Source organism: Gadus chalcogrammus, chromosome 18 (assembly GCF_026213295.1).
Source record: "Gadus chalcogrammus isolate NIFS_2021 chromosome 18, NIFS_Gcha_1.0, whole genome shotgun sequence".
NCBI classification, from domain to species: Eukaryota; Metazoa; Chordata; class Actinopteri; order Gadiformes; family Gadidae; genus Gadus; species Gadus chalcogrammus.
In genome coordinates, this window is record NC_079429.1 from 18,582,394 (window position 1) to 18,597,659 (window position 15,266).

The following is a 15,266-nucleotide window of genomic DNA, read 5'->3' on the forward strand; positions in this document are numbered from 1 at the left end:
ATCGACGTGCTCCGCGGAGACACAGCGACATGGCGGCCCGCGTAACGCCGAGGGTCCTGCTGGTGTGTCCAGGGTCTACGTGGTGGTGTGTTGTCGGGTCCCGGTGGTGTGTGGCTCTACCTGTTGGTGTGTGTGGTCGGGTCCTGTTAGTATGGTGGTGGTGTGTTGTCCTGTCCTGCAGGCTAGTGTGTTAGCAGGGTGCGTTTCCCCATGAGCAGCTCTCTGCGGGGCTATCGTTAGCCTCGGACCAGCGCTCCGTCCACACGCGGTGTGTCGGGGACATGCTTACACACACATTCGGTCCGCATTACGGTGCTTATCACCATGTAACCCCCATTTAACTGCGTATCTCTAACTTGTGTATTGTACACCTCGCCCCGAGCTAATGAGAGCCTGGCCCAACCAGCCCCGGCTGACACGTAATACTCGGTGCCACCAGAAGCGCGGTGTTTACTGGAATATACAGCATTAAAGTAAACAGCGCACAGTTTGACTGCGAACGGACGGTGTTAGGATCGGTGTGTCGCTGTTGTGGAACGTCCAACATTTGTTGGACGGTGACATGTAAGGTAATGCCATACTAGAGTTGATTATGCGTATTAAATAAAATACGTAGTGGGGTTTCATTCGAGCGTTATTTCTACCATTTAACCGGGTGGGTTTGATGAAGCGGGTGAGGTGGATGGATTGCATAATCCTTGGGAAATACCAACATGGCGTTGTGCAGCGCGCTGCGGTGGAGCACTGAGCCTCCTATTCATCCTGAAGACATCCAGGACGAAGCACTCGGTCAAGCTGCAAATACACCCATCCGAATTCAGATACCAGTCTCCCCACCCACAGCGAACCTGTGTGATCCACGTAGAAAGGCAAATGTTTGACAGCACGTACTGGCGTTGTTGTGTACATCTGAAATTACATGGGGATGAAGGGTGACATCATGTGTACTTGCAGCAGGCCCCAATCCATGTAATCACACGCCCTACGTGGAGCCCTGCATCACACGGACACATGTAGGCCAATAGGGTGGGATGGTTTGCTTTGCGTGCATCACCCAACAGCAGCTAGAATTAAAACGCAGGAATCCTTTTTGCGGAGTGTTCTGAGTAATTGCAGCTAAGGCGTTGACTGTGGCTGTATGATGTGATTATTGTTCCATCAGACTTGGCACTTCTCAGCCCAAGGTCACTGCAGTACAGCAGTTGGGAGTCTGGTTGGGATAAACATTTACACCAGTTTACCTGCCTTTGTTTCCTGATGCCTCTGCAGTATCACTTTTAGCAACGTAGCGGCAAGCAGGTCAACAGAATGTCACTGAGTCACCACCATCTCATTATATCGGCCTCTAGAATATATTAGGGCTGGACAATCACTTTAGCTCTCCTTTTTCAATCAATGTCTCAGACTCCCATCAAGCTTAAGTACAGGCAGCACTGCATATTGCTGTTATAGTTAAAATAAAACACTTACCATACTGGCCACGGTTATTCTCGATAATCCTCCAGTTGCTGTAGTCATCTCAAATATTGATGTGTATACATACATCAACCCTTTGTTCTGCTAGATTGAAATGTTAAATCGGCACTTGTCTTCTGATTGCAGATGCAACTCGAGTCCCAGTTACGTTTCACTCTCCCCTACACGGACATGGCTTTCTGAAAAATGGTTGCTATATTAGCACACATAATCTCTCAACTCAATCTTCATCTTCTCAATAGTATTTACTTGAGTAGTCCATAGTGTTATCGGGTGTGTAGTTTTTCTCTTTGACAAATGGTTGATGCCGTTCTGACTTCCTGTGTGTGTGTGTGTGTGTGTGTGTGTGTGTGTTTTAACGTCCTTCTCCGATCTCTACCTGTTGGACGGAGTGGTTCTTTCTGCACCTGTGTGTTAATGCAGCTCTCTCTCTGGACCTGTGTGTTAATGCAGCTCCCTCTCTCCTTGTCGTTGCTCCAGGCTGTCTTCTGGCGGGGCTGTAAGCGGGTGGTGTGGAGCAGGCCACGGTGCCCGTCCCTCTGCACTGCATGGCTGCGATGGCGCCCGCTCTCACCGACGCCCCAGCCGAAGCTCACCACATCCGCTTCAAACTGGCTGCCCCGTCCTCCAGCCTCTCCCCGGGCAGCTCAGAGAACCACCCCAACTCCAGCAACCTTCTCCTTCACAGCAGCGGGCCGGCTAGGCGCAAGGCCTCTGACGAGCGCACCCTCCAGGAGCAGCAGAGCCAGCAGCAGGTTGACAACCCGGCCCAGACACCTAATCTGGGCAAGCTCCAGCCGCTGGTGGCCTCCTACCTGTGCTCTGATGTGACACCCGTCCCGTCGTCCAAGGAATCCATTGCATTGCAAGAAATCCTCATCAAACAGTCTGTGTTGAAAAGTCACGGCATCCTGCCCAACTCCTTGCTCAACGGAGGGGGAGACTTCCTACTGAGGAAGAAGCAGACCTTCGAGCTCTCTGGCGGTCAGCTCAAGAGCCTGATGAGTGCTAACACCAATGGCGGCAGCCAGCCCATGGCTCCCGTCAACGGCCTTGCCAAGAAGCTGGCCACCTCGGGCTGTATGGTGGCGGTGAACGGAGGGAAACCCTCCGCCTCCGCTACCTCGGACCCCCAGAATCTCCTTCTAGACTCGGACAACACCCCCACCATCAGAACCCTCAGACATCAGGCACATTCCTCCAGGGTCCCTCTCACCACAGATGGTAACAGCCCTGACCCCCCACCAGCACAGCCTCCCTCACCGCCTGCCTTTGGGCTGGGCGGTCCCAACGAACACATGAATGCAGAAGAGGATAGTTCACGCGGCTCATCGGCTTGCACGCAACAAGCGGATGGAGAGAGGCCAGGTGGCAGCCAGCAGAGCTCACCCGTGTTGTTGCAGGCTCCTCCTACTTCTTCTGTCTCCCAGCCTCCTACCTACTCTCTGGACATCCTGGACTCCCAGATCAGAGAGCGCAGCCTGCTCACCAGCAGCCGCCAGGCACAGATCGAGAGCCGTTTGCGGCGCCTCCGGAAGCGGCTGCAGGTGGTGCAGGCAAAGCAGGTGGAGCGACATGTCCAGCAGCAGCTGGGCGGCTTCCTGGGCTCGGCTCTGAGCCGGCTAGTGGGCCCCGGACGCAGACAGGAAGTGTCCCCCTCCACGGCGTCGTGGAGGACGGGGCGCCAGACGGCGGTTGGTAGGGACAGCCTAGGTCGCTTCCTGAAGGCCGGGGCCATGCCTACGGAGCTGGAGAGGCTGTGTCTGAGCGGCTCGGCCAATCTGCGTGCCACCGAGAGCGCCTTTGACTCGGACGTGACGGAGAGCAGCTCTGGGGGAGACTCGGACCTGGAGGAAGAGGAGGTGGCCCGGGTAGACGTCGAACAGCGGCACGTCAAAATGTAAGCCCCCCCCGCTTATTGTGTCCTCTCACACCTAGTAGTGCCATTGCTTCGCGGTAATGGTTATGGTTTATTTGACACGGATGTCCACAGTATTTGGAAAATGTTGGTTTTTGTCCATAAGGCATCCCTTAAATAAATGGTCTGCCTATGCTTTTTACTGGAAAATGTCTCAACTGCTTCTGCACCAGAAACTATAAAAGCACTGTTCCTTCTCTGTAACCTAGTAAAGGACAGGGACTGTTACCGCCAACGGCAGAGCTCTGAATGCCAACAGGTGTTGGTGACACAATAGTGGCTGTGGCTGATGAGGTTAACCTGCAGGGAGGGGTATAGCTCTCTCCATCAGAGGCGGCGATACCTTCATGTGGAAAGAAACTACATTTTCTGGAGCGTTGTCTGCTACTCTCTCTATCTCAATCACTTCCCCACTCTCTTTCTCTCCCCCCCCCTAGCTATCCCTAGCTATATGTATTGCAAAGTGAAAATGTAGAAGCGGGTCGGTCAACAGCATTGACAGACCTAGTGACCTGTGGGGTTGGTAGATCATTAGCAACAACTGCTCAGTTCTCAGATTTTACCACCCAGGCCTGATGCCTTTTGGACCTTTGGCCTATAAAGACTTGGTAGGCTCTGTAGCGAGACAAGGCTGCATTTGTTATGCACTACTCAGAAACCCCCCTATATTCATGTTTCATATACATGATGCTAAGGGATTGGTCACTTCAGTATGTTTGTGTTGTGTCATAAAAGCATACTCAAAGCTTAATAGTTTCTTTAGTCCCTGTGGTGATTTAGCAATGTGGCCCACAGCTGGGAGTTTCCGTTAATCATACAAATATCGGTGAATCTTTGACAGGGAAGATCAAGAAGGACTTGTTTTTACCGGACGTTTAAAAAATAACGCTGCGGCTTGTTTTACGATATTACGTACGCTAACTTGCTTCTAGAAAATGCAGCTACATTTTGAAAAATGCAGTATATAAATAATACAGGATTAAAGAACTGCAAAATAATCCCTGTAATGAGTACAGCAAAGTGATATCTTGCATTGGCTTGATACAGTGGTCGTACTTCCCAGTACCCTATCTAAAAAAATAATGCTGCATCTTCTATAAGCTGCAGGAGCGGTAAAATGGGGTTGCATGTTTCAAAATACACCATATAAGCCAACCCATAGTATAAGGCGCATCTCATTATGCATCTTTGCCCAAAAACCAAATGCTAGCGTTGGCAATGTAAACCTCACTGAGTAGTTGGAGATAACGCTGAATCAAGTAAAACCCTGACATTTTTGATGGATTCAGCAAACAAGGCATTTTTCATCTTTATTAAGCAATTAGTTTAGACGCCTTGAAGGAGGCCTTGATTGACCGCTCATTGGCGGTCTTCCTTTTTATTTTTTTTGTCGGTTATGCGGTGATGTCAATGTTCATCTCTTAACGAGGTGATATTCTTACAAACCTCTATTGTAGATAAGCATATAGGCTTAACATTGTGACGGCATTGGTTACCTCATGCTTTATCACTCAAACTCAAATCCAGTGTTTCCCATGCAAAGACTAACGTGTCGTGCAGCGCCACAGAATGAACACCGAGCGCCACAAATTGATTCTGCTTTAATTTATTTATTTTTACACGATTTGTAAATATAAATATCGTTCCGTCCATTCATCTCTGCATAGCACTCTTTCTCCCTGTCATTCTCGTTCGCACACGTACACAGAGACAAGTGCGCATACATGCCAATGGTGCACGGGTACACTACCACTTATTGGATAAACCCACGTATCACTGATACATGCACATGCACTGACAACGGATTCGCCCGCTCCTCCTTTCAACGCGCCTATAAAGGAAAACCCGAAGCAGCGGGGTATTTGCGATTAATGTGAAATGCGGTTATAGTTTATATATATTACGGTGTTAGTCCCCAAGTCCGATCTGCCGGCGATTTGAATTCACTGTGCAGCAGGGACTGGAGATCGGGAAGTGGCTGGCTGTCGGCTTGCATGGCTGACGACGCCATCGGTGTGTGAATGGGTGAATGGGGGCAATATTGTAAAGCGCTTTGGTTGGCCGCTGGTTACAAAAAGGCGCTATAGAAATGCCGTTCATTTTCCATCCATTTACCATTTCTCTTGAAGGGGAGGTAGTAAACAGGAAATGGTTGAAAAACAACAACCTCTGTGCTCCCTCAGGGGTTGTCATGGTGGCTGCTGTCGCCCTGGTAGAGGAGGGTTGTCTGCATCCAGACCAGAGACTTTATTAACACCTGTACTTGTAAGAGGATGTGGATTGCAAAAAGGAGAGACGTCTATCATTTTTTGGCTTGAAATGTCATCCATGTTGTAGCACATGCAGAAATGCTCCGCAGTAGAATATCAGACGTGGCCAGGGTCAAGTATTATATCTAATATTCATTTCACTTTTTGTTGCGTCATTTCTTTTGCCACCAAAAATAAATATATATATTCTTTTTTAATTTGTTTATTTGTCAGGGACAATGCAGCACACATTATTAAATACACAATTATCACAGTCATTTCCATAACAATGTAAATGTAGATGTGTTGCATAGAAGGTTTTTAGCCATTTGGCTAATTTGCAACCCCAGTTCCTGGTCAGGTCTTTCTAAAAAAGATAATCAGAATAAACTTTCTAAAATAGCTACATAGTGTGAGTTACAGTCATGAGTTACTGCATGCATGTGTGAATAATTAAGTCATAAAGAACATCACAAAACAGCACATTACATAACGACACACGCCGCTCGCACCCACTCACCTACACCCACCCCGATGGTGAGGGGCCTGGGCCACTACCCTGGGCCAGACCCCGCACCTCAAGGCGATCCCTGGGAGCCATGCACCCACATCCATGCATCTGGCACAGACAATACATTATAACGTGTGTGTGTGTGTGTGTGTGTGTGTGTGTGCCTGCCTGCCTGCCTGATCCTTGTATGCATGCTTGTGTTGCATTGGGCTAATTTTGTATTCTATATAAAGGAGGAGGTTCTGGGGGGGTGTCGTGACCATGGCTAAATTATGTGTATTTATTGAAATTAGCTTTGTCAACTTCTGTGACATTATCAGAGAAGGACGTATATTGCTTAATCTTTCATGTAGGTTTGGGATATGTATTGCCGGCAGGAGGCGGTAGGGGCTCGATACCAATGCCTGCTAGCGTAGATGCATGGTGGCACTACCCCCCCCCCCCCCCCCCCCGGGCTTACTCTAACCCCACTAGGTGGTAGTAAAGCTAGATGCATGTTGGTGCTACCCTCCCAGGGCTTACGGTAACCCTACTGGGTGGTAGTAAAGTTAGATGTATGGTGGTGCTACCCCCCCAGGGCTTACGCTAACCCTACTAGGTGGTCGTAGACTGGCTCGAAAGCTAGAGATTTCAGTAGCACAAATACAGATTCGGTAGCACACAAGTGGACCATCAACACTATTTGAGAAATACACTGATGCCACTCCCTTAATGTTTATGAGGAAAGCCAGTTAAGCATAATAATTATACTCATAATAAATATTATACTGAAATAAATAATAACAAATAAGAGGGATAAACACAAGGCTTCACATCTCTTAATGTGATATAAGGGACAGGGGAGACTAACACAAAGGGTAATCCAGGAAGACGACATGTAGGACAAATGGAAGAGCAGCAAGGGTCTGCTAACGATGTATAAAACTGCCATGTTTAACCTCATGGTACATCATTCTGTTGTCTAACGCTTTCATTGAATTTATCAAAAAAAATATGCAGATGGGTAATGCATTACGCCAAACCATCCAACTGCATGAGTTCCTTATTTCTGTCTAACAATTCCGGTCTTCAATTAGCAGATGCATCCAGATGAATTGTGTTTGTATTAAGGCTAATGTTTAGTCCAGGGTACTTTTTAATTCACCTATTCTGTAGAAATTCTGACCGAACAATGGCTCTATAGAGTAGAGTGCTGCTGCCTGTCTGCTTGCAGGATAACACCGTGAGACACACACTCATACCAGGATCAGGTCTTTAATTCACAGCATTACAATTCCTGTCGTTGGTTTCCTCAGTTGTCTTCATTATGGCTGGTTGAGCAGTATAATTACCTACCAGAAAGTACACTTGTCCATGACGAAGTAATCGAATGTCATTTTTCGCTGAATGTAGAGATCTGTATTGCTGTTGATAAATATCTCTTGGCACACAATCCTTTACAAATGCCCCTGCAGCTAGCATTTCAAGTTTTTTCTACATTGCACTTGCATTACAATTTAGAGGCACAGGTGACCATTAGTCAACTTAAAAAAAAAAAATCACAAACTCTAAGCTGTGTACATTGTTTACCATTATCTCACACAAACTGGTTCAGTCCTATGGTTTCCAATCAATTCAGCTGAATCTCTGATGCTTGTATTGATTTTCTGATATGTTCTGGTTAATTTCTTGTGTGTGTGTTCTAATTAATAGCCCATAACTATTAGGTGGATAAGGCGCTTCAGTAAGAAACGGGTGGGCTAAGTCAGTGGATGGGAAAGCACAGTTCAGTTCTAGCCATTGACATGCATGCTTGTGTTGCATTGGGCTAATCCTGTCCCAGCTGTCTTATTCGTGTGCCTTCTTGTTTACCAAGGGGCTGATAGCCACTAGGCCTGTTGTGGGCAGGGCACTACTGTTGGCATGCTGCTGCTAGGGCTGTTCTAAATGACGAAGCGAAATTGGGGACGAGGGAGAGAAAATTACTCGTTCTGAGCCTGCTTTACATTCACCAAATGTGCTTGACAAATCCGAAATAAGAAAGTGGAGGAGCAGGACACGAAACGCAGCAGTCCGAGACAGAACAAGATTCAAGAGATGTGATCTACATTCAAGTGATGAAGGGAAAGCAAATCTCAAGGGAGTTTGAAGGAGTCTTAAGTGTGTGGATATGTGGAAGTCGTTTGATTGCCTTTTGATTTTGATGATGGCGTCCAAGAGAGGGGGGAGGTGTGTGTGTGTTAGTGTCTCTTCATCTGAGCAGCGGTTTATTCCGATGTCCGAGTCAGGGTTAGGCTCAGTCTTGGCTGCATTTCATATAAAACATTGCCCATTATAACGCTCGTACAGAACAAAACTAAAAAAGCATCAAAAAGTTGCTGTAACCATGGGGATGACAACCCCCCCCCTCCTTCCTAGAATAGTATAGGAAATCCGTCTGAAACAATAGGTCCACATGCATGTTAACAGACCGGTGGACGAGCAGAGTTACGCAGTGGCTTGGGTTTGGATATTTTAGATTAATATTGTACTTATTTAGTTTACTGCCTGCCGTACTGGAGATTTCTGAAACGTGTAACATATTGTGGTTGTTAGTGTTTCCTTTTAATATTTATTTAGCTCAGTTTAATTTGTTTTCCTTTCATTTATATTTAGTTGATAGGATTATAAAGAAAAGAGTCATGAAGTGTGTGGTTATGGGTAGTCATTTCTTTCACAGAATTGAAAGAAAACATACTTTATCATGAAGTATATCGTTATTGAGTTCTAAGAAGTCCCATGTGGTGATGGAAGATCTTGTCCATATCTCACAGCCCTAATTGCTACCATACCAGAGATGGCTAAACTATCTTCCGTGGCTTCCTTTGAGAGTGTGGGCATCTTGAGAAGGAGCTAAAGTCCCACGTCTTGCATAAGGCTTGTCGGACAGATGGCTGTTGAGCTGTTCTGTAATGGTTGTAGGGCCCCATCCAAACAGTTTGAGGGGTCAATTTACCAGAGGAGGCCTGGTACCAGAGGTGGAGAGCTGGTAGATGCTGTGGTGGAGAGCTGAACACAACGGGGTTATTGGAGCATGTCTAGTGCGGGATGCTGTGTGACATTGGGGTAACGGGGTTGCTAGACCCCCTCCCCCCCTGCCTTTCAATGCTACTTGTTCAGCATTACGCTGCATTCTTGTCAGCTTAGCCTCTCCCCTCCTCTCCCAGTTCCTTCTCTGTGTTTTGGTTCTGGTTCCTGACACATCTGGATGTGTTTAGCCGGGCTTCAGTTCCCCCACACCAACCCACAGGCGTTACATAACCCCCTTTTATGTAACGCCGGCTGCTGCACTGGCTCAAGTTGACCCTGTCTCCTGGTTCCTGTCCCTCAAACCAAGTCTGCTGCCCTGACCTGCGCATGAAACAACCTAGTATAGGATTGACAAGTCCGGGTCACTGCTAATGCTAAAGGCTCCCCTCCCCCGGGCTCTGAAGCGATGTTCCGTGGACTCCTAGGGACCCTCTTGCTTCTAAACGCTAGCTGGGTGATGGGAATGATGGGATTCAGTTCCATCCAACAGCTACCGTTTGGAATCAAGATGGCTGCAAGGTAAATAAGGCCCATACTACTGGCATCTTAGTTTTCTGTTTTCTGTCCCTCATCCTCTCAACCAATAATTGTGCAACCAAGGCTGAACCCACAGCAGCACTGTGCTGTTTGTTCAGGCCCACCTCGAGTCATGTTCACACCCATTCCTGACAGAGCTGAGTGTATGGTTATGCGTTATAAAAGGATGCAAAGATTAGCTGTATGCAACGTCTTTACTGGCACAAACATTCAGATCTGAAGGAGCGTTTAGCTTGGTGCTTGCACTTGTTCATGTGTGCAACATGAATTATAACACGCAAGGGACTGCAGTAAGGAAGTGGGAAGTTCATCAAAGAACAGACCATTTCCTTCTGGCTTTGAAACTGCAAAAGGCGTCTTTGGAAATGCCCTTTTTAAATTCAGTTGGCTCATTGTGAAGCTGCTGTTCGCATCTTAAAGAAGTTAAAAGCTATGGTCAAGAATTAGAATAAGCTTTAGTAAAGAACAGAACCAGAATAGGGTATGGAAGTGAAAAGAACAAAAATAAGGTATTGATTAGAAACCAGAATAAGGTATGGTAGAGAACAGAATAAGGTGTAACTGAGCATAGAATAAGACGAAGAATGGAGCCAGACTAAGTCGTAGACGAGGGTAAGGAACAGGATGAAGCTAAGCCTCACCATATGAGCTGGGTCAGGAGCACCAAGAGCAATGTGCTGACATCCAGCCTGGGGGGGACGGAGGGTTGAGGGGAGGAGGCACAGGGTGGTGGGGGGGACGGAGCCATCGTAGCCCCTGGTGGAGGGGACAGAGCCCCCGGTGGAGGTGGTGGAGGGGACGGAGCCCCCGTAGCCCCTGGTGGAGGTGGTGGAGGGGACGGAGCCCCTGGTGGAGGTGGTGGAGGGGATGGGGTGTTATCCCCATGGTTACGGTCCAGGCCAACTCTGCGTTACACTTTTTGGTACATTTGTGTATGATTATTATAATTACCAATTTTTTTTGTACGTGTGGACAGAGCTCCGCACGTCCACACACACCGCCCAGACAGAGCTTCACACACACCGCCCAGACAGCTTCACACACACCGCCCAGACAGAGCTCCACACGTCCACACACACCGCCCAGACAGAGCTCCACACGTCCACACACCTATTAACAAATAGTATAGTCTGTAGCCGACCCTCCTATTTTTTTTATATCTGAGGGCCGTTATAATGGGCCGCAGATTCAATTAATTCGAATATATGGTTTATTATAACATGCATCAAGCCAGATGCAGTAGACTTGCTTGTATTTCTTGCAAAAAACTTTGAAAGACATTACAAGCACCTCATGATTTTGTTTATCCTGCAAATAACGTGTGTGTAATTTTAAGACGATATCGGCCAGCCCTAGTGATAAGGGTTTAATGTGTTCCATCAAGAATAGCACCTGTGTTTTTACGTTGTGTATGCATAGCTCTTGTGCTGCTATAACTTTGCATCATGAACAAACTGCCTTTTGTTTTGGATAATTCTATGTACTTCCATTGTTTGACAATGCAGTGTCTTTGGAAACATTTTCGGTTGTACACTGAGGCTCTGCCGTTTCATTCACTTTATCCGACGGCTACTGACGTCACGCACGCACGCAGCCCTGACGGTATCATTTCAGCTTTCTGAAGCAGTATTAAAATGTTATTTTGTTTTCTAACAAATGAAATGGCCTATAAATGAGAGAATAATTGACACCGACTCATCTGGGCAGCTGAGCGCCCTGGCTCTGACATGCTGCAAGGAGGTGCTGGAAGAAGAGGAGAGGGCGCTGGTGGTTGTTTGGGGAGAACCCAATGTAGCGCCTCAGTGTATGGAGTGTGCTCTCATCGTCTCAGTGCAGCAGCACAGGGTGATTTATTCTGTCATGCGGTAGTACAGTATATCACCTGCATAGTGTTGTGGTGGGAGGCCACAGACCATGGATCTAGGGAGGGAGTTTTTCCTCTGGCAGCAGCTGTTTGGGTGGACCCCTACTGAGATCTCCTCATGCTGTAGTTCCTTCTCTAATGGCGATCCCTTTATGCTCTGCACCGCAAGATCCATGCAGAAAAATCTTGGGGTTTCTTTAGATAAGTAAATTAGCTCCTGGGTGCTTATTTCTACAGCTGTGCAATCTGGTCCCCTTTCAGTGAAATTCTGCCTATTTAATTGTAGATGGTTCATTGACATGGATGGCGTTGATCTTTAAAGATAAGTAGAGTCATCGGTGTGTAGCTGTGTGTACCGTAGCGTTCAGCCACTCTGCTGAGGCACTTCGATTTGAATGACACAAACTATTCAATACCTGAATCCCAATCAAATATAAAAAAAAAGGTCTGAGTGGGTAGGCAGAGATCCCTGATAAATATCGAATCCTTTTAACGTTCCTCCATTCTTTTTTTAGTTTTGAGAATACCTGGCTAACTTGGAGATTAGACTGACACTCATTAGTTTAATCCCCAGCTACTTCTTGCATGTGGAGGTTTTATCTCTCTATTTATGAAGGCACATAGGCCTATACAGTCAGAAGTCAAACGATGAGTCTTTTGAGGGGTTATACGAGGACAGCCCTACATTTTGGTCTGATATAAAGTAGTGTATTTTAATAACGGGAACAAGGACGATAACCTTTTAAATTATAAGAAGGAAGGAATAATAACGAACCAATGAGTGTGTGAATGGCAATTTGTGTCCCACACAAGAATCAATATCGTTAGTTAGTTTAGGCTGGGCTATATCACATCATTTGAGTCATGTTGTCTTATTGCCAAACCAGTGGTATAAAAAGCTCATCACTGCGGTAAGAAAATAGCGAAACCGGTCCAGCCTAGACAAATGGCTCCATGCTTTGAGAGTAGGCCTACGTCACATCATCACTAAGCAAATGGGGGTTTGAACCTTCTGCCATGCTTTCAGAAATTGCATTGCACGATGAGCGTGATAAACCGGAAGAGAAGCCTCACATGCCCAATTGTGGTCACTGATGCCATGAAAGAAAAACATTGCTGCCTGTTCCTTTCTGTTTATTTAATTATCAACCTGATATGATTAATAGGAAGAGCTTTTTGGTGTATTTGGGCCTCATGTAAACATCGAAATGGCCTCTAAATAAGTACATTTTTAAAAACCCAATTCTCCCCCCCGCACCACACACGCGCGCGCTTGCAGCAACCAATTATTAAAATCGCTGCGACTGACTAATTGGGAGAGCCACCGTGGGACATTTCATGTCTATATTTTCTACAGGCCACTCAATGTTTTTAATATTCAACCTTTTACTTGACAAATGTCATTCTTTACCATTCCAAGGAAGGTTATCGAGATTCCTGGGAGACATAAATAACAGGCCAACATACAATGGCAACGAACAGCAGACATTGTAAAATCACCAAATATTTGATATAACAAGCGCATAATTTTTCCCTCTTTCCTGTGGATTAAACACACTTTGACATTCCAACTGAATTAGCATAGTTGTATGGACCAAGATATCATTACATTTGGGCTCTTCACATTTGTGACCATTGGTGAAATTTTAATAAAAAATTCAATCTGGGATACTGAATGGCACCACCACCTGTGTGGACTGGGGACCCCCTGCAGTACACGGGGTTGCCAAGAGGGATGGGGGGAGTGGACGGGGGCAGGGAAAGTATGGAACATCGTTGATGTTATTCGTGACCATGAAATGCCCATAAAGCATTGAAGAGCTGTTTGTGTTTCCATCTTCAACACTGAGGCTGGAATATTGTATGGAACGTGTTCACTGGTTGCCAGTTAGACTATAGCCAGAGTCTGTCCAGCAGCTGAAAAGCCCTCTGGATACCTTCCCTCTGTCGCGGTCGGAGCACTCTGAAGGCCCCCGCCCTAGCTAGTTCAGTGACTGGACACACCCCACCCTCCTGTAGGCTGCAGTGCGAGCCTGGCACCAGCCCCTCCAGCACCCTGCGGCCTATCAGAGGCCTCTAAAGCCGTCTGCTCTTCACACGCTGCCAGGGCCCCTGAGCCCTCCGTCTGTTAGTCCATGGTGTGTCCTGCCCTCCGTCTCTTCAAGCGGCCCACAGTTCACAGGAGGACGCATAGAGGAGTGCAAGCTCTGTGGCCACCGTCAGACTTGTTATTCTCATGTTCCCATAGCACGGACGGCTGGGCATTTAGCTCGATACAGCGCCCTCTGTAGGCCGAGAATCTTTCCTCTCTGCCCTCCTCTCTCTGCCCTTTTGAAGGGAAGAGATCAGGAGTGTTTGCCCCCTGGTGGTCAAAGTGAAACAACACAACAATGAGGTTCATGGTTGGTGCTGGCCCCTACAGGCTGGCAGCGGAAATGCTTTGTAGCTTGTCAAACAACACACTGCATTGTGTAATGTGTGAGAAACGATGCTTCCAGCTTATTGTTAGAGCAATTGAGATGTAGTTGAGGCAAGCCGATCTAATCTAATTTTCTATTGTCCTATGGCTTTTCTGCCTTTGTATACAGGACAATAGGGGTGGGCGATAAGTTAGTCCCCCCCATCCGCGAACGGCCATTCTCTATGTGGCCGTCTGTGCAGCGGTTCTCTATATGAGGGAGAGGGTTAAGCTTCCAGGATAGTTATATTTAACCCCATGGTGTGTTTGGTTGTGTGGTGCTTCTTCTTTGCAGCGGTTGATGTCTACGTGAGAAAGAGGGTTAAGCTTCAAGGACACTTGTAATATAATGCAGAGGTGTGGGTGTGTGTCCTGGCCAGCGGTTGATTTTGATGCGTCCGAGAAGGTTAAGCTTCTTCTATATACATGGTATATAGCCACGGCCCATTTCAGGGCCTTTTTTTTGTGTTCTGAAGATACTGAGCGCTGCTCCTTTGCTGTACCCTGAAGCAATGTTAACTCAATTTAAAGTCAGCCTCATTTTTAAGATATTGACAGAGCTGTGGCATTACTTTTTCTTTGGAGGTGATGTCATGTTGGTTTTGAAAGTCTCTTGAGGGGCCGGGGTTTGGGGCTAAGCTTTACAGGGGTCACCAGTAATGAATGGAGGAATGTTATTTGTATTTTACTAAACCGTTGAAAGAATGATTATTGACAAATAATGTAATGAAATATAATTGTATTCTGTATTCTGGCTTCAGTCAGAACCCCAAAGTCCCCTCTTGACACTTATCTATCGTAATGATTAATCTTTTGATAAAAAGGTATATTGTGATATGGATTTTGGCCATATGGTCCAACCCTACAGCACAATGAAGACAGACTTGAAAGTGTTTCTTTTATGAGGGAAGGAATATTGATCACTCCGTTGTTAGTGGACATGCGGCCACCTTTCATTTCTTTGGGGTCGTAGCAGGATTAATCAACACAGCAGGTCGTCTTCCCAGGCTAGACTCCCGCTTTGAGTGTCCGAGACGAATTATAAATGAACATGAAACAATGTACTGTAGACCATTGTCCACAAGGTTTATACTTCATGTAATTTATCGTTTACAGAACAAACTGGTTGAGGGTGGTGGCCAAATTATCATTCAGAATTCAGGTATTGTTTTAGTAACGTGACCTCAGGCATGCAAGACGTTTAA

The 15,266-nt window shown here is 46.6% G+C and overlaps 1 protein-coding gene across 4 annotated transcripts in view; it reads left to right on the forward strand.

Moving 5' to 3' along the window:
- Positions 1 to 15,266, forward strand: part of LOC130371871 (KAT8 regulatory NSL complex subunit 1-like) — a 38,847-nt gene that overhangs the window by 8,321 nt on the left and 15,260 nt on the right. For all 4 annotated transcript variants that reach the window (XM_056577732.1, XM_056577731.1, XM_056577734.1 and 1 more), the window contains one exon: positions 1,957 to 3,376. In XM_056577732.1, coding sequence (XP_056433707.1) covers positions 2,025 to 3,376 — 1,352 coding nt within the window. In that variant the 5' untranslated portion in view covers positions 1,957 to 2,024. The remainder of the gene's footprint in view (positions 1 to 1,956; positions 3,377 to 15,266) is intronic.